The sequence below is a fragment of the Pagrus major genome, chromosome 7 (genome assembly GCF_040436345.1).
Source record: "Pagrus major chromosome 7, Pma_NU_1.0".
NCBI lineage: Eukaryota > Metazoa > Chordata > Actinopteri > Spariformes > Sparidae > Pagrus > Pagrus major.
This window is the reverse complement of record NC_133221.1, coordinates 24,562,216-24,588,278: the sequence shown is the minus strand read 5'-3', so window position 1 is coordinate 24,588,278 and position 26,063 is coordinate 24,562,216. Positions and strand designations below refer to the sequence as shown.

At 41.3% G+C, this 26,063-nt stretch overlaps 1 protein-coding gene across 1 annotated transcript; it reads left to right on the top strand.

The window, feature by feature from the left end:
- The first annotated feature begins 418 nt into the window (after window positions 1-418).
- ajap1 (adherens junctions associated protein 1) lies at window positions 419-26,063 on the top strand. The gene is made up of 5 exons (XM_073470216.1): window positions 419-423; window positions 5,037-5,794; window positions 22,982-23,069; window positions 23,196-23,438; window positions 25,991-26,063. Exons 1-5 carry the CDS (start codon window positions 419-421, stop codon window positions 26,061-26,063), a joined length of 1,167 nt encoding a protein of 388 aa, XP_073326317.1.

Here is a 26,063-nt window from a genome sequence, read left to right as displayed (position 1 = left end):
CCCACTCCTCCTCCTCCTCCTCCTCCTCCTCCCCATGACAGTGGCATTTGTGGGAAGCTGCAGAATAAGTTGGAAGTAGATTTACTGAATATAGTACAGCTTAAAACTGGCACCGAGGAGAGAGAGAGAGAGAAGTCAAGCTCAGTGAACCCTCCTCCAGCGCTTTTTCATTTTTTAGGCTGAGAAGCATAATCCAAATATATTGCTCTGAAATATCACATCTTACATGTACTGTTACATCACTGACTTTCTGTTGAAATTATACATTGCGACAGCTTGATGAAGTACAGCAGAGGTTGGGATCACGCACACCCAAGAGTTCCTCCCAGCTCTGGATATCTGTTATAATTGGACATGTGGCAGGCATCATGGTTGCTGGATCAATAGGTACGAGCAACAATGAAGCACAACAGCCGACATGGCGTACACAGAAAACACTGTGTTTGTGTCTGTCTGTGCGTATTTTGAGGGAAGAGGCTCGAGGAGTGTGTGTACGTGCGATGCACAGAGATTGTGTTTCTCCCGGTGTGTGTGTGTGAGCAGAAGCCCAGGCCGGCCCGCTTTCATCTGCTGTCTGTCAAGTCCTGGTTGAAATCATCATTCCAGCAAGTCTTAAGCTGACCTTCATACCCGAGTCCTCCAGGCCAACAGACACGCTAATTAACGGACCACTCCACAACTCCACAAAGTAATTTCATTCCCCATATGTCTGGCTCTAGAATGGACTTGGCATACTGAGATCCAGGACTTGAAACTGGCTGGATAATGCATATAAAGTAGCTTCCAGTCAACTTTAACCTCCCCCAGTCCTCCAATAGGCATGTTCACAGGAATGTGCCCGCCTCCTCCAGTGTAGCATTTCATCAGTTTTTCTGCTTAATGTGTTTTTCAATGGACATCAGTCAGCTGTATGCCCCACAGCAACTGCATGTACAACCACAATGCTTTGCGATGATGCGAGGCATTGACAGTACAGAATGAGGAGACGTCACAATCTCCACTAAAGGGATTTCCTGCCATATTGTTGAGGCTTAACTATATAGTGAAGTTCATAATGACGGCACGATAAGCATGTGCTCATAAAATAGGACACCAGACACACATTCCCACCAGAAAGCAATCTGGTATGTTGACGCTGTGAATACGGCACTTTATCTGCCATCTGTGCAGCACACTTCCAAATGATATTTCACAATGCGAGATGTCAAAGAATATTAGAGAGTTGTTCTTGAATAATGAAACTACAAGTCTGAGGAAATATTATTTGCAACCCATTTAATCTGTAGCGCGTGCTGTTCATGCTGAAATTATATCCATTGTAGTGTAGTGGTGTTTATAATTACACTTAGGGGCGTCAGGATTTTAATTCTGAATCGCAAATAATAAAAATAATTCGATCATTGTATTCAAAGGCAGTATTTTCAATAGGTGTACTGTGCAGGGTGGCCGGTAACATAGCTGGAAAAGGTTACTTGTGGGGGAAGAACTGAACTGAACTGATAACACTGCCAGAGATCCTTTATTGATTTGCCTGGGGGGAGGGTTTACTCAGGACAGCTTTGACAAACTGAACTTTGTAGCGAACTGAATTTCTATTTTTGTTGTTTATTGTTGAATCACTGAAGGTGAAGGATTTTTTTTTGTTGCCTATTTTTTGTTGAACTCTGGAATTTGTATTTTTGGAGAATATTATTTGAATTTATCTTACCATAACCTGCAAAATGCCACCAGGAGAAGGTCAAACTGTTGTTGTAAAATGGCCCTAGCTTCGAAAAGAGGAATTTGAGAATGTAAATGTGTTTGAGTTGTCAGGGTATAAAACCAACGACCTCAGCAAAAAAAATACTTTATACTCAAATTGTACTATTTGAAATAAGTCATAACATAATAGATATTTTATTATTAAGCAATTAGGAGTGATGGAGATACTTAATGGACATTAGGGGGCAAACCTTGGAGACCCAGTGTTAAGCTTACCATTACACTTAACAGGTGGACAGTGAAGGTTCCTTTAACTCCCTCTGGGCTAAACTTTATTTTATCTTTGGTTGGGTGTCAGCCAATCAACATCTAAACACATCAGCAGTGGGCTTGTATTGTGAGATGGATTATGAATAAGAAGAAATACATTCATAAAAGAAATGGGTGAAATGTTAAGTAAATGTGCTAGATTTTAAAAGATAGTTTTACAAATCTGTGTATAATTTAAACATATTTATGTCATTTGAATACACAATGTCACTAAATGATTGACATTTTATTGAAATATACACCATCTGGTTATATATAACCAGATGGTGTATATTACTTTCATACCCGTACATTTTAATTGCACAGTTATAATAATTGTTTAATTAAGATGTCTTAATAATTGATCACCTCAAACTATGTTATGCTAGTTAAATAACAAATAGCTAAACACAAATCAAGCCTTTAACAATTAGAGGGCACAGTACAGTAACCATAAAAAATAAAATATTAATTACAGACAAAAAGAGCTTATTAGAATATGGTAGGAGATGAATTGGAGGGTGTATTCACAGTATAGTAAATAGAAAAGAACAGTTTGATTGATGAGGTTTTATGGACTGAACCAGCTGTTACTTCATTGACAAACTAGCAGATTAGGTGACTTCATCAGAAGTCGGGCGCTACTGAGCATGCTCCGCTAGATTTGACACATTTGTTGTGTGAAAATGGAAGGCGAGTTTGTCCTGATTGTGCTACTAAATACGGTGTTGTTGCACTGCTAACTGTTGGGGGGGAAACGTGAAGATTTACCTTTATCAAGGCCTCTCTCTCTGATGTGTTCATGAGGTCATTGTATAGAATGTGTTCAGTAGTAATGTGGACTATTTCTTACGAGAACATGCTCAGATTTCTCTAGAAAATCAGTACCCAGCCCCAGCTCCATGTCTGTTGATACAACTGACTCAACTACCTGACATCACAGTAGTCACCTTTGACAAATCAGTGTTATTATGGGTTTTCCCTCTGGTTAGATAACCGTTCTATCGTTTATTACCGGCTGCCCTCAGGCTGCTCTTCCAGGCTGCTTTGAACTCTTCATCATTGCTGCGACCATGTTCAAGCCCAGCAGGGCTAAAAGCATGGTGCTCGACAAACATGGTCATTAAACACTTTACAGCCCTTTTTTTCTCTCCTTGCTCCAGATCATATTAGTCGTGATGAGTAACCCGTATTGATCAGATTCTGCTTTAATTTTGGCCCGCAGAGTCAAACTTGCCGCCTCTGTTGTGTTGATTGGGGACGTGCCAGGATCTCACGCTGAGGTCAGGGCCAAAACACTCACAGTACAAATTATTATCCATATTTTTAACTGTCAGTAATACACTGACCTTGTCTCCGCTCGTTCACGACCACATCAGTCACCATTTATGGCTCAATTAAAATGCCATTCTCGATTAGTGGTTTGCTGGTCCCTCACAACTCAAATAAAAGGTGTGGTGAATGAGAAAAACATCGTTCAGAGTCACTAAGCTCACTGAGCATCGCTTGAATTGTCTTGAAAAGTCCTGCTGTTTTCATACTAGAATGCTGGATTTAACATAACCACATGTGAGTGATGCGTTAAGTCATAATTCAACATATTTTTACTTGTCCAATATGTCGAATGATCCTAATCTACCTTTTACTGAGATCAGCCACCCTCCTGAGGGTACAAGCTAACATTACTGTCGGGCAGCTGCTTTGTACAAACTCCAGAATCACCGATTGGTTCCATTTTGTATCAGCAAAGAGAACAAGAATAGCTTGGTTTTCTGACAGGAAAACAGGCCGTGCAAAGGGTCAGACAGACTGAAACTCCGATTAAAATTGACATCTCTATTAAGCAGAGTCGACAAAAAATATGTTCAATCTATTGCAAGGCAGTTACAATCCATCAAATCTTGTGTTGTGAACATTAAAGTTTGACACACACAATAATGTAGATCTGCATCTGGGAAGAATCACTTCCCATCCATCACAGGCTCGAGCAATTCTCACATACCCACATCCCCAACGGAGGTCCAGTCCGTCCTGTCAGATGTCACCACAGTGGAGTTAGACTATAGCTGGAAACTTGTTGAAACATAAATCGGTGATAACGGAATTGACGGCCGTGTTTTTGTTGCCTCTGACAGCTGATGAACCCATTCACACTTTTCCATCCATCATCACCTCTGTGATGCCTCCAAAATGAGTCCGCCATGTGGGCCTAAATTGGCCAAGGACAGAAGAGATGAAAGATAGCCCCATAATGAGGTTTCTCCCTTAGGAATCAATGTGAAGCTTTGTCCCAGGGGCCACTGAAGGTTGTCTGTAAAATCACTCTACTGCGGGGTCCCGGCCTGAACGCCCAGCCTATCTATCACCTTGCCATCGTGTTGACGAGCAGAAGTGAGTTCTGTACAGTAACAAAGGACACTTCGGGACACACTTTGGTGTTGAATATATTAATGCAATAACCGTATGGGTGAGGATTTTCGCAGTATTCCTGTCATGCTGTGTCTTCCGCTGGCATTGCGTGTTACCTCCCTGATCATTGCACTGCATAATCAAATTGCCCTTTGGGAATCAGATGACTTTGTGTCTGGGGGAGATAATGCAGAATATGATGATCAGCTAAACCACGCCTGACCTTGTGTGTCGTTGCAATCATCCCTGGATTGATATGAATCTGTAACATCAAGGAGGATAAGTTCTTACTGCTTCTGACAGCTGAGAGCAAGGAGTGCAAATCCATAATCTTTCACATGTTTAACAACATTTACTTTGTGTCTGACCTTTATACTGTAATTCAAGAGGCGCTCTGCGAAGCTAATTATTATCGAAGCTTAATTGAGTAGGAGTGTAAGAAGTTGTGGAGTAGGAGTTTGCCGAGAGTGCAAATGGAGGGTGAATACAGATGTGAATCTTAACAATAGGCCACTCGCTTGGAGGCGGGAGACGGAGTTTACCTGATTTGTATGGTCTGAACATAAAATGAACTGTGTCTGAATCTAAAACGTTTTCTCTGTCTCCCTTCTCTGCAGTCCGTCTGCTTTGAGGCCAGGCAGCTGTGTGGGACACCGGGTGTGGATCCTGCTGGCCATGACCCACCTCACCCTGGACTTCTCCGTGTGCAGTCCCCTCAGTCAGGGCCTGGGGATCAAACTCACGCCCAAACCGGTGCCTCGTTCACGACCTCGCTGGCAGCCGCTCTGGGACACACCCAACAAGCTTCCGTGGAGAACAGTTAGCCCGTTGGCCCGCCGGCTCGTAAACCCTATCCCTCCACTCCAAGACAGCAGGGCAGGGCTTAAAGTCAAGGGTCAAAAGCATCGGAAGCCAGTGCATAAAGGACAAGCGGCGTGTAAGGAGTGCCGGTTGAGATACTCTCAAAAGGAGACAGGCGATCCTTTGGCTGTAATAGCCGAAGCTCCTGCAGCTTTATCCAGCGGGAGCAGAGGAGACACAGTGAGGCTGTTACTTCGAGCCAGGAGGCAGCTCAAATGGGACAGCTATGACAAGTCTCAGGAGGGCCGGACTACCACAGTGGCCGGATTTATCGACTGGGGACCCACAGGGACAGATAGCATAGACGACGACGGCAAACCGGAGACCAACATAACGCTGTCGACCCGGGTCTCAACTACCACAGTGGCCGCAACCACTAGCACTACAACCAGGCTCTCCCAAAGGACGTTCACTGTGGTGACCACACCAGAGCCCAAGAGGCTAAGCACCACCAAGGGCACTGTCAGCTTCGTGGAGACTGTCAAACCACCAAAGCCATATGGGGAGACACCAGGTGAGACACTGAATGTTTATCCGCTAAGTGTGAGCTGTGGGTAAGCTGAAAGAAAGTCACATTTTGTAGTGACTGTATTTCTTCAGCACAAAACAGATACGGTGCTGTGAAGATGTTCCTTGAAAGCCTGCAGTGTCTGTGCCTTAGTTTTATTCTGCACGTGGTCATTTTAACAAAACAATAGCTCAGTTCACCTTTAGCCAGAGATGATTAACAATTTATGATATCACTGCTAACAAACGGCAAACCTGCATTGCACAGAAATGAACAGCGTGGATTTAGAGTGGATTTAAAGAGAATCAGGATCGTTTTATGTTGTGCAAAGTTCATGAATTCTGTTTGTAATGTGATGAAGTATGCAAGGTAGTGTTAATATTAATTATAATTACATTAATTTAGCTCAAATGTGTAACAAATTCAGAAATGAGCTTTCAATATATGTATACCCACGACCCTTATAGATCCATAGAGCAATGTACACACAACACACAATGACAACAAGCAAAACAAATGACTGATTCAGAAATGTTCAGTTTTATACCCAAAGAAGCATCACGTGACTGGGTGCCATTGTGGACGTAGTCCTACAATTCAGGAAAATCTAGATGTAAGATGAACCTTGAATGCTCAACTTAATAATAACAGTATAAAGGGGCACACACACAGTGGCAGATTTCTCACCCACCACCAGCCCCATGATTTGATCACCAGTAGTGGTACCTCCTGATGGGTTCACATGTGGGAAGCCAGTGTGGGATCACATTCTCACAGTTACAGTATAGACTAAGAGACAGTTCAGACCGTGCATCCTGAGTGATCTGATCACAGTGGACAGCTTGAGGACACATTTGAGATCTGACCACTCAGACCACATTCGGAGGTGCTCCTGGCCACATCATGTTCTTGTAACAGTGTACACACGTGTCCTGGACCACATTGAAGGACCACCTCCTCAACTGACGTCCTCTGCAAAACAAGAAGAAGAAGCCACTACAGCAGGCAGAATGCCCGCTGTCTGATTTCCATGTGGTTCACTGTAACGTAAATTACATGTGTAGGCTCTCTTAAACTGTCTATACACTCTAAATCGCTTGGTTTTAAGAGTTATTTAGTGAGAAGAAACTTAACAGACTTTGCAAAATGGCTACAGCAAATTCTAAACCATTCATGCCTTCTTGTAAAGTCAACGTTAAATGCAATACATGAAGTCGTTTCTTTCCTTATAAAAAGTGTCAGTTGTCCCAGTACTGCTTCACCAGCCTGTCTGTTTCTGTATCTGAAGTGCGTCTTACCTCTGAACATATAGCAGTTAGCATTCAGACTAAAGTTATGAGAGAAGACAACATTTTATTGACAGCAAACATATCAAATTTTACAAATATGGTGAACTGTAACCAATAGGCAAGTGTTTTGATGCCCTTGGAGAAAGTCCCCAGACTCCATTAAAAAAACGCTCAATTTGTTTGAAATGCTGTCTTCAACAAATTCTTAACTATTTGGACCTACTTATTAATTCTTATTAATTTGGCAAACATTATACATGATGCGTGGAATTGGTGGAGTAAATTGCTATGAATAAATAAAATAAAAAACAAACAATAACCTGAACTTTTGTTCAAGACAAACTCTTTTCACCTTTGCTCAGTAATGTATGACTAATGATCCAGAGTAGTGATCTACCTTTCATTAATATGATATTACAGCTGGGGGAAATAGCTCGGCTCACAGTGAATGACCTTGACCAGACTGTGGCTCTCGTGCCTGAAGCACTGTACATGGGCATATGTGGTTTTTATGGACGGTCCTCTGTGCTGGAGACACACAAACCTCTCAGCCAGCCATATTAGATTTACCATTTCATTAAGTCCATGAGAAAACGGCGTTTTAAATGGACCATACAGGTAGTCATAAAACATAAGTCATGTTTAACAACTTATGAACAAGCACTATGCTAATTGAAGCTTTCCCATTTGGTGCATTAATATAAATGTCATAAAATTAGGCAGTAAGGGTGATCAATAGTCCCTGGCCACCTCCTACTCAATTACAATGAAAATGTCTTAAAACGCAGAGCCATGTGGAAATGTATGTACAGGAGAAGTGCTGCACTGTTTTAGCTCAATTACAAGGTCAGCTCACAAGAAAATATATTCTTGCTGTTTTAAGACTCAAGTGTTTTTAATCATTCACTCCAAAGACTGGAGTGCTGTTTTGAGAAACACGGCGAACAGTTTGTAGCTTTTGTGGAGCTGTGCTAAGATGACCTTATGAACCGCAAAGTTGCATCCGCAGGACAAATTGTAATGCATAATAATCACACAGTGGCTCCTTTGTCTGAGCCAGGGAGGACAACTTTAATAGCAGTGCATTAGAGAAGGACTCCTTCTGTTTTTACCTTTCACAATAAGAGTCCCAGACACCAGTATACGCATAAATGCTCATCAGGGTAATTCATGTAGACCATTTCAGCGGGCCACTAAAAAAAATAGCTTACAACATGTTATATGAAGTGGAATATAGTGACATTTATTTTCAGTTGGATGTTAACCTGTCCAGTTCGAGCACTTTATTTTAAGATTTGTTTAAGTGAGATTGAGATAAGGTCCTGTAACCTGCTGCAATTTGGGAGAAAATGTAAGAGTTCGGCCTATTTAATAGTCTTTTTTTTTTCTGAACATACAAATGTTTGTGTGCGCTGTCAATTAAAGTCGTTAGAAAGAAAATCGGAATCAGCCAAAATCGGAATCGGCAGGTAAGACTTGCTAAGATCAGCAAAAAAAAATCGGTGCATCTCTACCTATATGCCAGCATTTTAACTTGGACTGGGACCACCAGCAAACCCTGATCCCTTGGCTTATATTACTGTAGCCGCCTCCTCCCGTAAATGTAGGTTTCAATGTCTGTGGTGTAAATATACATATATGGTGAGTGAAGTGAGTGTGAAATTAAATGGCAGTATGCAATCGTCTTGTCAGCACTGTTGTGATCTCTTCATTTTCTCCTGATTGGGGGGTTAGTGTGAGACCACCTGTGATTGGAAATGATGGCTTGATATCGTATCCTGGAGGAAATCAGTCTCCACTCTTAACTGAGAGCTGATGAGAAGAAGAAAGGTTTGATTTTTACGACTGGGTGCACTTTATTGTATCAATAAGACGGCTGTGTCTCATCAGAGCGGATGAATAGAATCGCATTTCAAAGCAAAGCCCAGGTGCTTTACAGCTGTAGAAAACTTTCCTTTTCGCCTTCACAACACATTAACCCGTGTCTGCCTCGTATTGGCCCAAAGGCAAGATATAATTACCACGCCGACAGCACAGCATTGGATTGCTGATGAAATTAAAACTATTAACGGGGGAGAAGTGCTTCGCTTTGTCTCTGTCACTTACTCTTATCTCTCCTGCTTTGTGTTTGAGGAAGTTTATGGATACGTTCCATTCAATCTCAGTCTGATTAATGCAAACTCGGATAGGAAAAACTCTGAAGTGATTAACTTAATGAAAGTGAGGTGATAATCAGAGCTCACATAACAATTTAACTCATCTAGATTTCTGCTAATGTCTTATGATTTATGATGGCATTTATCCAGTTCAATTTTAATTTACTTTGTGCCTCGAGGGGGAATTTAAGGTAACGGAGAAAAGAGGACACATACACATGCCACATAAGTCATATATATTAGGTTACATACAGATGAGACTGTTTTACGGAGAGTCTTACATTATTCTGTCTCACATTGGTTGAAGAATTATTCTGGTTTATTACACTAGGGTCTTATTGTTACGGTTTTCCATCACTTCTATTTGTAGATAAAACATTTTACTCACAAAAGTAATTTCTGGCAACTTGACTGCATTTTGCTTTGAGAAATGGGGATTTTAATCTGTCTTGAATGCTTCTTGGTTGCATTTAAACATACCGTAGCTTTTTGATATCAGATAGCTGTCAGATGCATCCAAGTTTAAAGCGAAATGTTATTTTAAACCTCAGTATCCCGAGGATATTGTGGTATGTTAGTTGCATATTTTAATGTAGATGTGCACATCCTTTAACAAACATAATTTGGATTTGATTGGATGAGTTGACACAATCTAGAGCTCCAGACTAACTTTCTGCACTGCTGCCACTGGTGTGCCTAACCTTTTAATTTAGGTTCACTCATTAATACATTTTGAGCAATACCTTTTTTGTCAGTTCCCACACACGTGTTCATAACACATTATGTAAATGCTTAAAAACAGTAATGGGTGCAAATAACTAAAATATGAATAAAGCATTTTTCTTGACCAAAAAATAACATTGCTCGCTACATTTTGAATAAGCCAATGTTTTACAATTGTGAAGTCTCGTGATTTCTCTTGTTCCTGTGCAAGGCCTGAGGAGACACTCACAATCTGCAGGGGGCAGCAAAAGTTGTGATTTAACTCCAAAGAAAACTAGATCACACTGGTTAATGTTATTGTAGCTGGCTGGCTAACATAAAGAGTGACCTGTATTTCAGTGCAGATAAAGTGAAGATTGGTGACATTGGTGTTATAAATGTTTTTTTTTTATTGTATTCAGTGGGAGAAGTTAAGGACATGTGTAACATATCCTTTGTGTGACTACTTATCCACCAATAACAGACTCAGATTCTCACACAGGTAGAGGCTTACCTACATTTCCGGTGCACCGGTGCACCCGATGAAAATGCTTAGTTGTCCTCAGCAATCAAATCCTGTTGTCACCTAAATGATACAGTAAATTCATAACATAAAATAGCTGCATTTGTCATAAGTCAGTAAGGCTGCTGCATTACAGCATGACCTGTCAGTGGTTTAAACATAATGCTGCTTTGGCACTGCTGAAAGAAGTTTTCTGGTTCATGCTCAAACAGATTTACACAGAGGGGTGTCAACTTCCATTTAAGGCTAATTTTGAGAGTAGGAGTTTGGCTGGTGCACATGCTCACTATGTCATGATAATTGAGATGTATTACACTGAAAAATGCATCGCCAGTTCAAATGCTGTAGAATGCATTATGTATGTTTGCTTTGATGCGTGCACAGACCTAGCCTGAATCTGCAGCATGTTGAGATGGCACCCAGCTGTTGGAAGCAGCTTTTCCCTCCATTTTTTGTGTGTTCATCCTCCGGGCGCACACGTTTTTATTTCCGTGACAACTATCTCAGGTGAATGCTGCAAGATCTGCTCCTTTCCACGGCATTCGTATTTGTGCGTTCAAATACACGCAGGGCAGCGTGCGAAACATGCAACCCTGAGAGCCCCAGGTGATCTATGCCCACAGTTGTTTTTTTCTTAGTATTTGATTACTCTAAGTAATCAGAGTATCAGTGTGCATGTTAACTGCTGTCTTTTCTCTGTGTCTTTTCTCATCCAGCGTCTCAAACAGGAGCACCTCAGCTCACAGTAAACCTCTGGGAGAAACAAACCCATCGCCCCGGCATGGCGGCTAATTGTAATCTAAAAGCGCTCATGTAGAAATGACAGGTGGCTCATTACATGTCTGTATTATGTGGAGAACTGTGACCAACAATTACTATTTTAAGACCCCGTGGATTTTTTTCCCATTCGATTGAGAAAATGTTTTTTTTGTTGTTGTTGTTTGTTTACGTCAGCTGACACCATTTCTGAACTTTAAAACGCTAGCTACTGTTGCTCTCTGTTAGCCAGCAGCATTGGACTTCTTAAACAAATCGTCCAAAGGCTTTTATAGGCAACTGAGGCAGACGGTGAAGCTCTCATTTTTTCATGTTATAATGAATAATCACATATGTCCAACACAAAAGTAATTAATGCATGTAAATTCCTACAAATTGTTACGTAGCGCCCCTTTAAATTGGATGTCGGGAATAATGGAAACGCACAAGCAGTTACAAAAGATCAGAATGATCTGAGAAATCTGAAACAGACTGCAAACTGTTTGACGACACTAATACCATATATTGACTAGATAACTAATCTAATTGTCAACTAATCAAATAGTTTACTCGTTTTCTGCATCTACTAACGCTGCTCAGAATAACGATTATTACCAGCTGCATGAATTCAATACGACCAGTTTATGGTTCCATATACAACTAAATTAGAATCTATGTTTTTAAAGAAAAATACTATACAATACTACTATTTCACTCGTATGCTTTAGACACTGCAGCTCAAAAATGCTACAGTAACTCATTGCTAGTCATACTCTCAGTAACTGTGAGATTACAGTACATGCATTCACCCCTGCAGTAAACGGGCTCCGTGGACTAAGTCACTGTGACTCATGAAAACTGTAGGCAACTGGCACAAATGCAAGCCATCAGTGTACTTTGTCTGAACCACGTAAGGCATGCGTGTATCATGACCGTAATCATCTCTCGCTGTGTGTATGGGGGTGTGCGCACATCACTGTCAAACATGGATGCAAGTGCTTGTTTGTGGAAGGAGGTAGAGAGGAGGGGGAGGGTACGATTATAAGATGCCTCTGTCCCTCACAAACATAGAAGTACTGTGCACAGTGAGCGCCAGTCTGAATCCTTTCAGCTTCTAGCTCCACTCCGGTCCAATGTAATCATTAATACATCAAGTGATGGAGCATCTTTGACAGTCTGTTTCACCGGCAAGATTGAAAAGAGAGTCAGAGCGGCAAGCTTCAGAGCACACTGGAAAAGTTGTCAAAGTTTTCTGCCTGCTTAAATGAAACGTCTCCTCATATTAAGGCAGATGTTGTCGCTGCACAGTAAACACAACAACAGGCATGATCTGATCACTCTTAACTTACCATTCACTCATTTAGTTCATTGTATCACCATATATGGGAAACCTGGGGCCAGAATGGCGTTGCAGTGTTGTTGGTAGCTGTGGTCGGGCATTTTATTAAAATGACTGTATTTCATGCCCTTAGGTCATTTATTTGAATTTTGAGTTCACAAAAAAATATAAATTCCCTCTAGCAAAATGATGGTAGATGAGTCTTGAACTTAAAGGGGCCACCTGAGCTGCCAGTCTGAACCGCTAGCGGTACGGCTAACTGAGCTAACTGGCTAACTGCGGCTACAGTCAGCAGCGGTGGTGATATGCTTCACCCTATTTGTTTTGTGTTTGACTTTGACAGATGGCCAATTCTTACATATTCCACATTTATTTTAAATGTGATGTGACTTGAGTGTGAATGAGGTCAGTCAGTGTGTTTTGGGAATATTAGAACAAGTCTGCAAATTCTTGCAATAATGTGTTATAGAAGATTTTATACACATGTGATGGAGATTTGTGGCTGCACGCAGGAAAACTCAAAATAACCTGATGGAGATCCAGCAAGGATCAAAACACTGCATGAAAAATGTGTGAAGCGGTCGGTCAGTGTGAAGAAATGAGCCATGGATTCCTGGACGACTCCTGTGCTTGTTTCATTAGTTTCTTCTTGTGTGACATTTCGCCAGCCAGCTTGCTTTGGTCGGAAAGCTTAATGACACAGAGAAAGTACACGACAGCTCGCCACAGCTTGTCTGTGTTGCACTTTTTGACTGCAGGGTACGTGTCTTTACTCCCACGCGCTGTTGGCATCGACGGCGCAGGACAACAAAGGAGACAAGTCTGTGTGTCGTCGCGGAAAATCCAACAAGTTCACAGCCTTTCTCTGGATACAGAAGTTATTGTTGCCCACAGTCAGCTTAAAGGGCGTTTAGCAAATACACTCTGCCTGCTTTCCGTCTCATTTAACAGGTTAGAATTTCTTCTTTTGGACTATTTTCATGCACAGTTTTCCAATTACTGGTGTCAGCTGTCAGCACACAGGTCTCAGTTGTGGTTTAATGAATTGCAGCCTTAGAAGTAAGTAGCACCGACAATCCATCCATGCTGGTTAATAACTGAAATGTAAAACGATTTTCTGCGTTGAGACAATGGCTATGTTACATGCACGCTAATAGTTTTCGGCTATTATTCAGAATATGACAATATTCCATTTGATACAGGTCGTGTAAACAGCTGGTTAGTTTGGCTTTGCAAAATAAGGCCTTACTCCAAAATAAGACATGTAAGGTTATGGCGATAGATACATCTGGTTCTATTCTTTGCATAGAGTACATTTGAAATACGTGTCCCAATAGTTATCCCCGTGGTAACACATTATAATAACCATCATTAATAAATTGTACATTTTTAGTTAATTATACTTTAGTTAATCAGGGCTTCAGACACACTTTTTACACTGATGGCACTGGTGTGCCTAACATTTTAATTTAGCTGCACCCAATCATACAATTTCATTTAATTTTTTAACAAATTGCGTAAATGACTGTTAATAAATAAATAAAGCTGCAGATACATGTGTTTCTTCATTTAAATCACAGCTCACATGATGAGAAATTGCAGTTAACTCAATTGTTAAAAAAAAATAAAGTTGTGAAGTGCTGATGTTGCCTGAGAAAAATAGATAAATCAATCTTAAATATTATTGGATATTATTAAAGCCATTAGCTGATATTAAAGTTTGAACCAGAGACTATAGATTACAATCTAGAGACTAAGAGACTATAGGTTACAATAAACAATTGCTTTATAAACAAGTGTTTGTAAAATATTTCATTGTTTGTTCACAGTGAAATCACAATTAAATGAAGTTTAATGAGCTATAAATGTACCATTTATTAATGAAGCATAATATAAGGTATTGCCCTCCGATTTGCATCACACAGCCTCTTGCCTGCAGTACACGGTACACATGCATGCACAGAGGAAAAGTCAACATTTTAGGTCCCACATACTTTAAAATATTATGAAAGGCTTGGATATGCAGAAGTATCATAACACTGACCTTTTTAAGAAGGTGGTTGAAGGAATGAAACTGGGAGGCTGTGGTTGTTAATCAGAGGATGCATGCAAACTGGAATATTAGTGGAATGTTCAACAGCTTGGTAGTGAAAATATGTGAACATGAGAATATGAATTGGTCCTTTTATCTCAGTGGGTTTAGTTCGGAGTTTGTCAGTATGCTGCAGCTCTCGTTGGTTGCCTCTTGTTGATCCTGCTCTCACAGTCCTCTGGTCATTATACAGGAGGTGGGAGGAGAGGCAGGAGGTGAGGAGCGATGGTGGGGGGGTTATAGCTGTGGTGCCTCCAGATGCTCACTGATTGTTCCCAGTGATTGTGCTGCTAGTACCGGCGACCCCCCTCTACTCCACGCAGATGGAGCTGTCAGCTCCTTTATGGGTATGAGATGATTAAAAGCGCAGTCGGTAAAGCCACTCCTGATAACTTGGGTCTTGTTAGACGGTCTCAGAGTCGTGGGGTTAAATGTTTCAGGTTTGCTCGGACCGAGCGAAAGGTACCATGTGTTCCTGATAGATGTGGTAAAGCCTCGTGGAGCCGTGTCGTGGCTTCCCTCAAACCGACACATTTACTGGCTGTTTGAAGCGAAAGACGACATCCAGTGTAGGAGCCAGAAGCTATTTAAAACAAATACATCCATCTGGCAACAATTCAAATCACTTCGTCAAGTCGGTGAAGGGAGAGGAGGGTTAAATGAATGGTGTAAATAAGTAAGTCTGTAGAGCAAAGTGAGCCCATGTAAAATGTATGTTAAGTGTCTCAGGAATCTATTTTTAAAGAAGCGCGCTCAGTGCACATTGTAATGCAGCATTTTGACCTGCAGTAGACCTGTAGAGGCGTACAATACAGCCTCTTCAACAGAGAGAGACGCACAGAGAGACAGAGAGAAACCACTTTTCCCAACGGTTACCATGGCAATCCAATAAATTTGCCATTACTCTCCGTATTGACTCTCAATAAAGTGGGTAAAAATGAATCTCCTTTTCTCGAGCGTTAAATCTGGACTTAAACGCTGATGCCTGGTGACAGGCGTGCAGAGTCAAACCCCCTTTCCCTGATTTACACAAAACTCAGCCAAGAGGAGATGAAGGGGCCAGACCGAGCAGATGCTGCTTCACTTTCTGTTTCTCCGCTGCTCAGCTCTTTCTTCATGGCTTGACACATCAGCCTGAAGGAAGAGGAGTGCAGATGTTGACTGAGACACTATTTTGGATAGAGGAGATTGTTCTGTCAATCAGAAGGATTAGGGCAGGATTTTCATTATGACCCCCCCTGTCTTCAAACTCATTTGAGATTATTCATTTGGGCTTTTGAGAGATTTTCAGTTTTGCAGAGAGATGACAGCAAAGACAGAGAGGATGACAGAGGAGACAGAAGAATTGGGACTCAAATCATAACAACATTGCAGGTGCGTGATACGTTCTTACAGCCCATCGGCCCACTAAACAATTCAGCCAAGCTTTGTTTGGTAAAAAATACATCCTGTCACCAACATGACAGTCCACGGATTTCAAGATGGTTGATTGAAGCGAGCTTAGTAGCGATGCCATTTTACACCCACCTGAAAATTGGAGTCATCTCCATTTGTCTGTTGTTAACAGGATGAGCTGTGTGTTGCTCACTGTTCCTATTACAGGCTGGCACGCAAGACGAGTAAGGGGTGTCATCATCGGAGCAATATACTTTGATGACCCCCTTTTTTAGGGGGGCCATTCGAGCGTTTGCCACCCAGCCTGACTGAATTATGCAGCGATGCCTTTGACATTGAGAGAAAGGCATGTAGAGTAATTGTCTCTGATCCTTCCCTCTTCAACTTTCCCCTCCTCTCCCTCCCTGTCCCACTCCTCTCTCTCCCTCTCTCTCTCTCTCTCTCTCTCTCTGTCTTTCTCTCCCTCTCTCTCTCAGCACCCTCTTCTTCAGAAAGTGTTTTAGATTGCTTGGTGACTCGGTGGAAATCAACCTAGATTGACACTTTGACACCGACGTTAATTGGCAATTCCTTACCATCAGCAGGCCGCGTCTGACGGAAGTCGTCCCCCCGACCCGTCCTGCTCAGGTGCACGGTGGTTGGAGGAGAGGCGATCTTGGAGGGGTCACGCGGCGTATTAGCGCGTATTGAATATGCCGGAACAAATGTGCTTTGTGCTGTGTGGGTGTGAGGTGGCTCAGCCTCTGTAAGCCGCAACTCCATTTTACAAATGAGGGGCCTTTCCCACATTTTTCAGGCGCTTTTAAGCCAATACTGCGTGGGTGTAGGCACCATTAGCCTTAAATGGCTCTTTGCTATGGATTCCTGATAGGGCTTACAACTACATACGGGCAGTCCATTACACACACACACACACACACACACACAATTAAAGCCGACGATAACTCATACATACATGCATAGTAATTAAATAGTCATTTTCCTCATCATTTGTCCAGCATTGCCTCGTTATAGCATTGTTATCCAGAGGACAAACTGCCCGCTGTTCCAGCCATTCTCACACAGCTCACCATGTAAATTGCAGATTGACAATAACGAATTCATTAAGGTGAAAAACTGCCGTATAAATGGTTGCATGCCAAGGCTGAATTGTCTTTGAGCACTTTAACAGTATGTTCGCACTCGTTTGTCATCCATACGTCCACAAGTACGATGTTTTGATTATCAATATGTTTATAATGTTGCAGGGGGCTGTCTGTCATGACAGCTTGAATAATGTCCGATATTTGAGCGATGTTTATTCGTGGAGACTGTTTGTGTTCAGACAGTGTGAGAAAATACTGTACTCATGGAACTTTCTCCTACGAGAAGTATATTTGAGCAATGGGATTTTTTCACAGAAGACATTTCGACAAGTCGCAGTAGGAGAAGCATAGGAGCTAATTACAATATATATTGGCCTCGATATTGGGAAATGTATATTTTAGGCTATTTATTGGTATCAGTGAAGTTCGAGCTGATAAGTAGAGCTGATAATATGAAGCCAAATTGCTTTCAATGAGGTAACAAGTGCAGCATTTTCACACTCCAATAGAGAAGGTGGGTGTTTGCACCTTGGAAGTTGGTTTGTGATCCACCGACAAACACAGAGAAAAAGAAAAAGAAAAATCCATATCATGCATACCGAGTGTTACTGATAAAATGAATGACCATTCCATTTATCTGCCTCTGTCCCAGGGTCCTGGCTCTGTGCACACTGGCTCACTTCCACACTGACATGGTTTACTTGGACACTCGAATAGACCAGAACCATCCTTAATCCTATAACACGTGTGCTTGTCCCACTATCACAAGTCAAAATGTCTGCTGTTAAAACAGGTTTATTGTTCCTGACTCAAAGTGATAAAATGGTCTTCATCACTTATTAATTTTTAAAATCGCACAGTTTGGCCTTTTAGCAGGTATTCTGCGTGAAAAGACAAGCTCAAGTTACTGCTGACCTTTAAGGTTAATAACCACGACTAGCAAGAGCTCAGTTTTGATGCTTCTATATGAGCAGCATTAACAAATAACCACGTACCAGCGCATCGACTGAACGATGGCTGATTACTGTATTTCAGCCACTAAAGAGCTAATTGAAAGAACCAGGCTTAGAGATACACTAATTACTCATCCAACAAGAAATGTCGAGGCGTAAATATAATCCACATTTATCTGACAGGAGCTAGCAGAGCTGCTGAAACACATAGCTAGATTATTATCACATATCTCTAATACCTTTAGTATGCCAAGAAAATGTGACGTGACAATGGTAGAAACCATGCTGAGGAGTTTTTTTAGAGGTGCTACAAACAGCACATTTATTGTCTGCATGCTGTGTTTTTGCTCTTAAGCTGGGCATCTTTTATTAAAAACAGGTAGCGAGGAGAGATTTCATTTAACCACCAAGATTTTCTTTGACATCTTCATCAAGCTGTCATGAACAACAAGGCCCAAAATCTAATTTACTTTCTCCTGGGAGCACTGATGGGGGCTCAAATCCTGCTGCTACAGAGGTCACGAGCTAGCCGTCCCCCTCATCCCTGTATCGCTGTCTGTCCCTTCCTTTTTTCTGTCTCTTTCTCTTTCTATCAATCTCCCGCTCTGCCTTGCTTTGTTTGGCAGTGATTTGACCAAACAAAACCTAACTAGGTATCTCCAAAGCAAGGTGACTGCCAAAGGTGATTTTTCAGCCTGACTGCCAGGACACAATGAGTTTTAGATCGCCGGGCCAAATTTTCCCCCTCCCTCTAACTGGCGGTTGTGGACCAAAATAGAACTAGCCTCTGCACCCATATTTGTCACCCATGTCATTATCTGCTCTATTATCCGTGCGCCCTCTTGAACGTACTACCCTGAAAATGAGGTTATAATGGACTTAAATGTTGGTGTTTGTGTTGCTGAACCTCTGGTTCTTGGGTTCATTTGTTTCACTAGAAAGCTGTACTGTGGCAGTATGCATATTTTTGGCTCCACAAAGCAGCCTGAAGTAACTCTTAATGAGCTGTTTGGACTTAAATACCCTGAAACATGTAGCATAGCACCAGTAAACCACACACAGTGTGCTCATGTTTACTGACTGAGCCAATTGGATTCCTTCGGCATAAAATCACAGGCTGGCGGGGCTGCTAGATGTTCTCCAATCGATGCCTGCATGCCCTTTATGAGAGCTCTGTTTTACTTGTGATTTTGAGCGCAATAATGTGATTTAATCAGCTGCGATTTTACAGGACAAATTTGCAAAGTGCAGCTTTCAATTTGAAATCCCCTGAGTTGAAAGTGTCCCCTTTCACTCTTACATGAATATAGAATGAAACAATTCTCAGCAGAGATCTTAGTTATTGATCAAGGTCAGGGGCAAGCTCTATTATGCCTGAACTCGGACAGATGTTAATTTATAACTGAACGCTTTCAACTTAACAGCCTTGACGTCAGCCGGAGACGGGCAGAGCGAGGAGGCAGAGGAGGGAGGATAGGGACGGGATATGAGGGAAATGCAAATGACTTGCCAGATAAGTTAATGTGCCTTTGCTGGGGCAAGGGACTCTGATTGCACGGGGAAGGTAAGGCTTCTCTCTGAGCCAGCCTGAGATATCATTAATCCAAGGTTGACCTGGCCTGCCTTTTTGCACGGCCCTGCCCACAGAAGTTTATTATCCAAGAGGAGGCTGTCCTGGCAGTCAGAGGAGAGGCCGTGTGCTTTTCCAAAATGACCGAGCAGCACTTCCTTTCGAGCCTTTCCGAAGACAAATTGGCTTGGATCAGCAGCCAGGCAGCTGGCTGATGGAGAGGTGAGATGTGTAAGGCCCACGTGGGCATTTTCATCATGACGGCTTTTCTTTTTAGTTTTTTTCCCCCTCCCTCCTGCAGCATGTCACCTGCTGCAGTGTGTCATTGTGTCCTCGTCGCTCTCATGCTCTATCACTCACCCACACACATACACAACACCAACCATACAGTGCAGTTGAATAGGCTCACACTAATCCTCACTTTAGACATGTATTTTGTTTGTGGATTACTGTCCTCTGGCTAAAGTGAGAGATCAGCACACACAGGAGTCTTAAGAGTTTAAAGAAGAACAATGCTTTTGTACTTTAGTCATACAGAACAAAGGGAGCGAACAGAGAACCTTCGGTACACATTCACATGTACAAGCTAGTTAAGAAGCAAAAGGCATTCACTTAAAGAGTAATTTGATGGCATTGCACTGTCCAGACAGCTTAGCAGACCAAACCAGATACCTGGAAGATGTCACAAAGGTGGGTGGAATCATGATGCCTGGTTTTCATCGCTCTGATTTGTGATTATACCGAGGTTATTGTATTTATAATCCTTCTTGAGTCAAAACAACAATTAAAAAAAAGATTTATTCTCTGTTGACCGTTCATTGTTTACGAAACAGAGAAAAATCCCATCTGCACAAGTTATGATTATCTCAACCAGTGTCCCTGCTGTCCGTTTGATAGCTCTGTAATTGGGTTTTAATTGTGTCCAATAAAGATTTTCTATAATGGGGTCAGACGAGTACAAGTAGATCTTAAACAGCCCAGTTCATCATGCAAAGTAACAGTTGGTTTGAATGTGCTGGAACAGAAGAAAAGCTGGTGACCCGCAGAGAAGTCCTGGCTGAAGTTACTGTTTCCATCTGTGGTTCAGATACTTGGTACAGAGCATCGCAGTGCCACAGAAATACTGAAGTCTATTAGCCGTTCTACAGTGAAGCAGGGCATCGATAGTTCCCTTAAATGCAGCAATTTAATATTTACAATGGATGAAATGACTATCACGTGAAAAGGTTAGCTGTAGTGATGAATCTTCCATGCACAATTTGGTTTGGTTTCTGTATTTCTGTATTTCTTTCTATCTATCTATCTATCTATCTATCTATCTATCTATCTATCTATCTATCTATCTATCTATCTATCTATCTATCTATCTATCTATCTATCTATCTATCTATCTATCTGTCTATCTATCTATCCATCCGTCCATCCATCCTCTTAACTAATTTTTTTCTGGTCCACAAACTTACCTCACCTTATTTTGGAAGGAGATGTTGCAAAAAGAAATGAAATAAATGAAAAACGGGGGGAAAAAGTGTGATAGATCGGTAAAGTTTATTGAAGTTGAAGGCTGGAAAGACTATTGAACTGAACCAGACTAATGTATTCCTTTTGTTGTTGCCAAAGAAAGATCTTTTTCATCCTGAGAGGTAATAAATGTTTTCTGTATAATAATGAAATCAGTGTATAAAGAAGAAGTAGGATCAAGCATTTCATTTATTTATGTATTATTTAAAAAAAATGTCTTTAATGTTTTGTTATGTATTTAGTTTGTTGGGCCTGTTGATAAAGGTTTTAATAAAATATGTGTTTTTTGTATTAGGATGTATCTGTTGGATTTTGTATTTAGTATTGTTTTAGTGTGATTTTGGTGCTGTCACATCTGCCAATAAGAAAAAAAAAGTACAAACAAATCTATGAAAAAAAATCATAACAGCCATAATCAAGATCTATTCCAGACACAGCAGCAGATTTTTTAATCAAAAAAGTTATAATGGAGCCTTTGTATCCTACCTGCTCAGCACCAAACAGCAGACACACGTACTGTAGCAAGTGAGTAGCTATATTGGAGCATGTAGCAGCTAAAGAGACGAGAGATATTTTCTCTCAGGGGGGGAGTGGTGACCTAATCAAGGCCAAAAGGAGATAAAGGAGGCCAATATTGGACTTCCAATGTGTTCACAAAGACATCTCACCATTTTTAAGTTGATGAGACTTGTCAGACGTTGTGTTTTCAGCTTGTTCCGCTGCCCACTATCTTTCTTGCGACGTCTACAGAACTGTCAAAACACTGAATTGTGTGCCTTTAAAATATTAGTTTGATTTAATGTAAGTTGATCAAGTTGACACGCTGTAAAATTGAGCATATCAACCCAAAGGCAAATATTTTGAGAGGTTTGGTTTGGTCGGATGTGAGCGGTGCTGTTGCATCAGTTCTGCACTTGGAGTTGGTCATATTGAGTTTGATGTCCATGAAAATATCCTATGGGACATCGTTCTTATTGTCTCATCAAGCATGGCTAGTTTTGGCACTTTCATTAGCTGTTCATCCCCCCCAAAAAACTGTATGTTTTGGTATTTAAGCCATTTTTAATAAGATAACCACTAACAGTCCTCTACATGTGTCTCTTCAAAGCTCAGAATAGCAACACCTCATTTAATGCTCTACCAGACCAGCTTCAGAGCTTGTGTATGTGTGCATCTCTATTCCTCTAACTTTGCATTAACATGCCTCCCTTTTTCAAAGTGTTCAGACTATGTATCGGGATCACCGTTTGATCACGTATTTTATTTGATGTATCATATCAAGTAATTTGCTCTCCCTTTATGTTTAAATAAGAGCCTCAGGGCAAAATCTACAGAGATACTTTTAAAACCGTGGAGCCCACAGGGATGGTCTTACTCCAGGAGGTAGGATTTAATACAGACAGGAATAAAATACAGTCAAACAATAACTGAACATATATGATTTGGGATTTATTTTTGTACTTTAATGACACAAGAATAATAAGTTGTGCAAGTACTGAGAGACAACTTGGACATGGTTATCCATTACAGTCGACTGCACCATAATGGAATAATTCATGTTACTCTTAAATTATGAATGGCAGCGGATGACAGTGTCATCAGTAGTTACTGGAGAGCAAAATTGTTCTGGGTCGTCATCCTCTGCCTTTGAAGTGAGCTGTCCTCAATACTCTGTAGAGTGCAGCGGGTTTGTACAGCACAGAAAACAAAGGAGAAGTGAAGCTCTCCGCTGTGAACAACAGGGGCAAAAACCATTTCCTCCGCAAATGATTGTAATCTCTGCTCTTTTGTTTATTCCTGTCTTTTTCGCAGGTTTGGCAGTTCACCAGATAATCACAATCACTGTGTCTCTCATTATGGTTATCGCAGCCTTGATCACAACACTCGTCCTTAAAAACTGGTAGGAAAGATTCCTTTACTTTCTTTCTACAAATACATTAGAAGCACACACTCACTTTGGTGGACTACCAAAGGTACAAGGTATGATTTTATGTTTGTTTCTTGTCTTTGGTGCGTGTTTTTGTAGCTGTGCGCAGTCGGGAAATGGCCGCCACAATAGCCATCAGCGCAAGATCCACCAGCAGGAAGAGAGCTGCCAGAATCTGACAGACTTCACCCCAGCCCGGGTGCCCAGCAAGGTGGACATATTCACTGCCTACAATGACAGCCTGCAGTGCTCACATGAGTGCGTTCGGACTGCCGTGCCCATCTACACTGATGAGATGATCCAGCAGACGCCTGTCTACAAGACTGCTTACAACGGAAACAGGTAAGCCGGCCCAGGACGGTTTACAGCACAAGTGGATTTCTTCAGAGTCTTTATGCTTTTTCTGAAGTCTTGTCTCTGTCCACTGCAGTTATTATCACTAATGCTCTAATGGCCTGAGTATTATGAAACCCCACGCTGAATGGCAGAGCTGGATCGTTTTAAATTGGGTTAAGAAATCAATGTCTATTTCCTTATAATCACGGTCTTATGAGGGGATAAATGTTCAAATAACTCTCGAGCATTAAAAAAGACGACAGTGACAAACAGATGAGCAGCAGCACTTTGAAATAACAATCATGTCCAGCACTGTTTCTTCATGAAATGCTTGGATTCCTCCCACTCTGCTCTGCTGTTACTCCGAACAACAATCAGCTCCCGTCGGAGCAAATCAACACATACATTGTTTGCCTTTAATGCTGTTGTCCGTTGCCTCATTCTTCATCCATCTGCCGGACACCTGGCTGAGCCTCAGCTCGCTCAAGCTGCGCACGAAACTCTAAATCTACCACTGATTTTCTCTGTTGTGTAACGAGTCGATTTATAGATGTAAGGAAACGGGATGTGAAGTCTTTGCAGTGACATTTTCTGTCTGATCTGTCTGTCAACAGTTATGTCTATATACTTTGAAATCTGAACCCAGAAGAACACCCAGAAGTCATGTAATGTGATGTCATTAAACTTTACATAACACAGTCATGTTTACCAACCCAGCTAATCTGTGTTGCATTACACCAAAAAAAAAAGCAAGAGACGTAACATTGGTGAGTCACTGGTGTGTTCGCATCTCACTCTGAGTTTGAACTCATTCCTCTCGGCGGGTGAAGACGTTTCTCTCTTTGTGATGTAATCTGACAAGGCAGGTGTGTTTGACACAGAAATCTGACCTACTGTGGTATTATACTTTAAACTATCATTCATATGTAGTGAGAGAATGAGCTTGGTGGAGCTTCGACAGTGTTTACTGTCTGAGTGGATAACAGTAACAGTCATTGAGGCTGCAGGGCCAGCAAAGATGGTCACACTTACTCTGTGTGTCCAAACCCTGTAACAGATTCATTATTCTGGCACCGGGGGGAGGATCGTTCATCTGGTGTAAATAGTCCGAAGATTTATTTATGTGAAGTCTTGGAAAGATTGAAACAATCGCTCATGTTTAACAAGAACATTGATGATTAATCTTTGATCGGTATGTGATTATCTCTGTTTATGTTTGTCTCTGATCAATGGCACAATGTTGACAGTGGCACTAAAGGCTAACTAGAGAGATTATTACAGTAAGCCTTGGAAAATGTATGAAGTAAGAAACCTATCAAAGCACCTGCTCAGCAATATCACTCCAGAATCAATTCTGGTTAAAGGCTCACTATTGACAGCCAAAATAATACTGATTGGATGTAATATAAATATGTAACCAATCAAACTGCATCACATCCATCCAGGGTGCCTGCGTGTCCTTAAAATGTTAAATTAAATTCTATGAATATTAGGACTTATTAATTAGTCAAATTTCAATTAGTTTCTTTTTGTCAAAATGGGTCAAGTTCGTGTGTGAACATCTTTAATCCTACCACTGAACCTAATTCTTTCTTTTTTCACTTAACACACACACTTGTTAAACCTAACTCACTCTAATAACCATATTCCTACATAAAACCCTCATCTGTACGAGACCATAGATATACTACGTACTTAACATTATATTTAACTGCAGTACCTGAATAAGAAAAAAATCACTCTTAAAAATGATCTTGGAAAGGTCTTCAGAAGCATTAAATTTAAAGGGGCCCTATGTAACAATTTGTAGAAGTTGTTATATATTAATCACTTCATAATTGGCCGTATATGAGCAGATCGTAACATGGTGTGAAAAATGAGACCTTCCCCGTCTCTCTTGGTCGCCTCTACAAGCCTGTGGCCAATTTGTTTAAGTCGTTTAAAGGGGCAATATGTGAGTTTCAGTTGAAAACATTCAAAAATTAACAAAAATTATCAAGAGAATGTGAATAAATGGCAGTTTATTCTTTATAATGTCTATGTATTGTGTGGTAGAGATATCTACTGAAGTTAGCATGCTAACCAGCTAGCTCTGGCCAGTCCTGGTCCAAAGGTCCCTTGCTAGCGCCGTAAACACTAACACTCCCCTGGTCCCTAAGGTCCCAGTCAGAGCCACTAGCTGCACGGCTAACTGAGCTAACTAGCGAAGGGCAGCTACAGTTAGCAGTAGTTAGTGGCTCCTCTTGGATATGCTGCCCCCTATTTGTTTTCAGGATGATTTTGACAGATGGCCAGTTCTTACATATTGCACCTTTAAATTCAAGTGTTTTATTTTGATGTGACTTTATGCATGTTCTCCAGTGCCTTGTCTCAGAGCCTCCCTGTCTTCTGCTAACAGGTAGCAACATTAGCTAACGTTAGTTTAGAAATGGAGTCCGCTACAACCAGCTTCCAACACAACACTTAAGTACCACAGAGCCCCTTTAAGTGTGTGATACCTATAAACCTGTAGTCTCCAATATGAGTCCGATTAATGTGCTTACCTCTTTCTCTGGCAGGCCCTCCCCCACCGAGAGACAACTGATTCCTGTGGCCTTCGTGTCAGAGAAATGGTTCGAGATCTCGTGTTGA

Excerpts from the sequence above, each read along its gene's own strand:
- ajap1 (XM_073470216.1), top strand. Across the intron at positions 5,795-22,981 it reads GCCATATGGGGAGACACCAG|GTTTGGCAGTTCACCAGATA; the intron begins GTGAGACACTGA and ends TCTTTTTCGCAG. Across the intron at positions 23,070-23,195 it reads ACACTCGTCCTTAAAAACTG|CTGTGCGCAGTCGGGAAATG; the intron begins GTAGGAAAGATT and ends GTGTTTTTGTAG.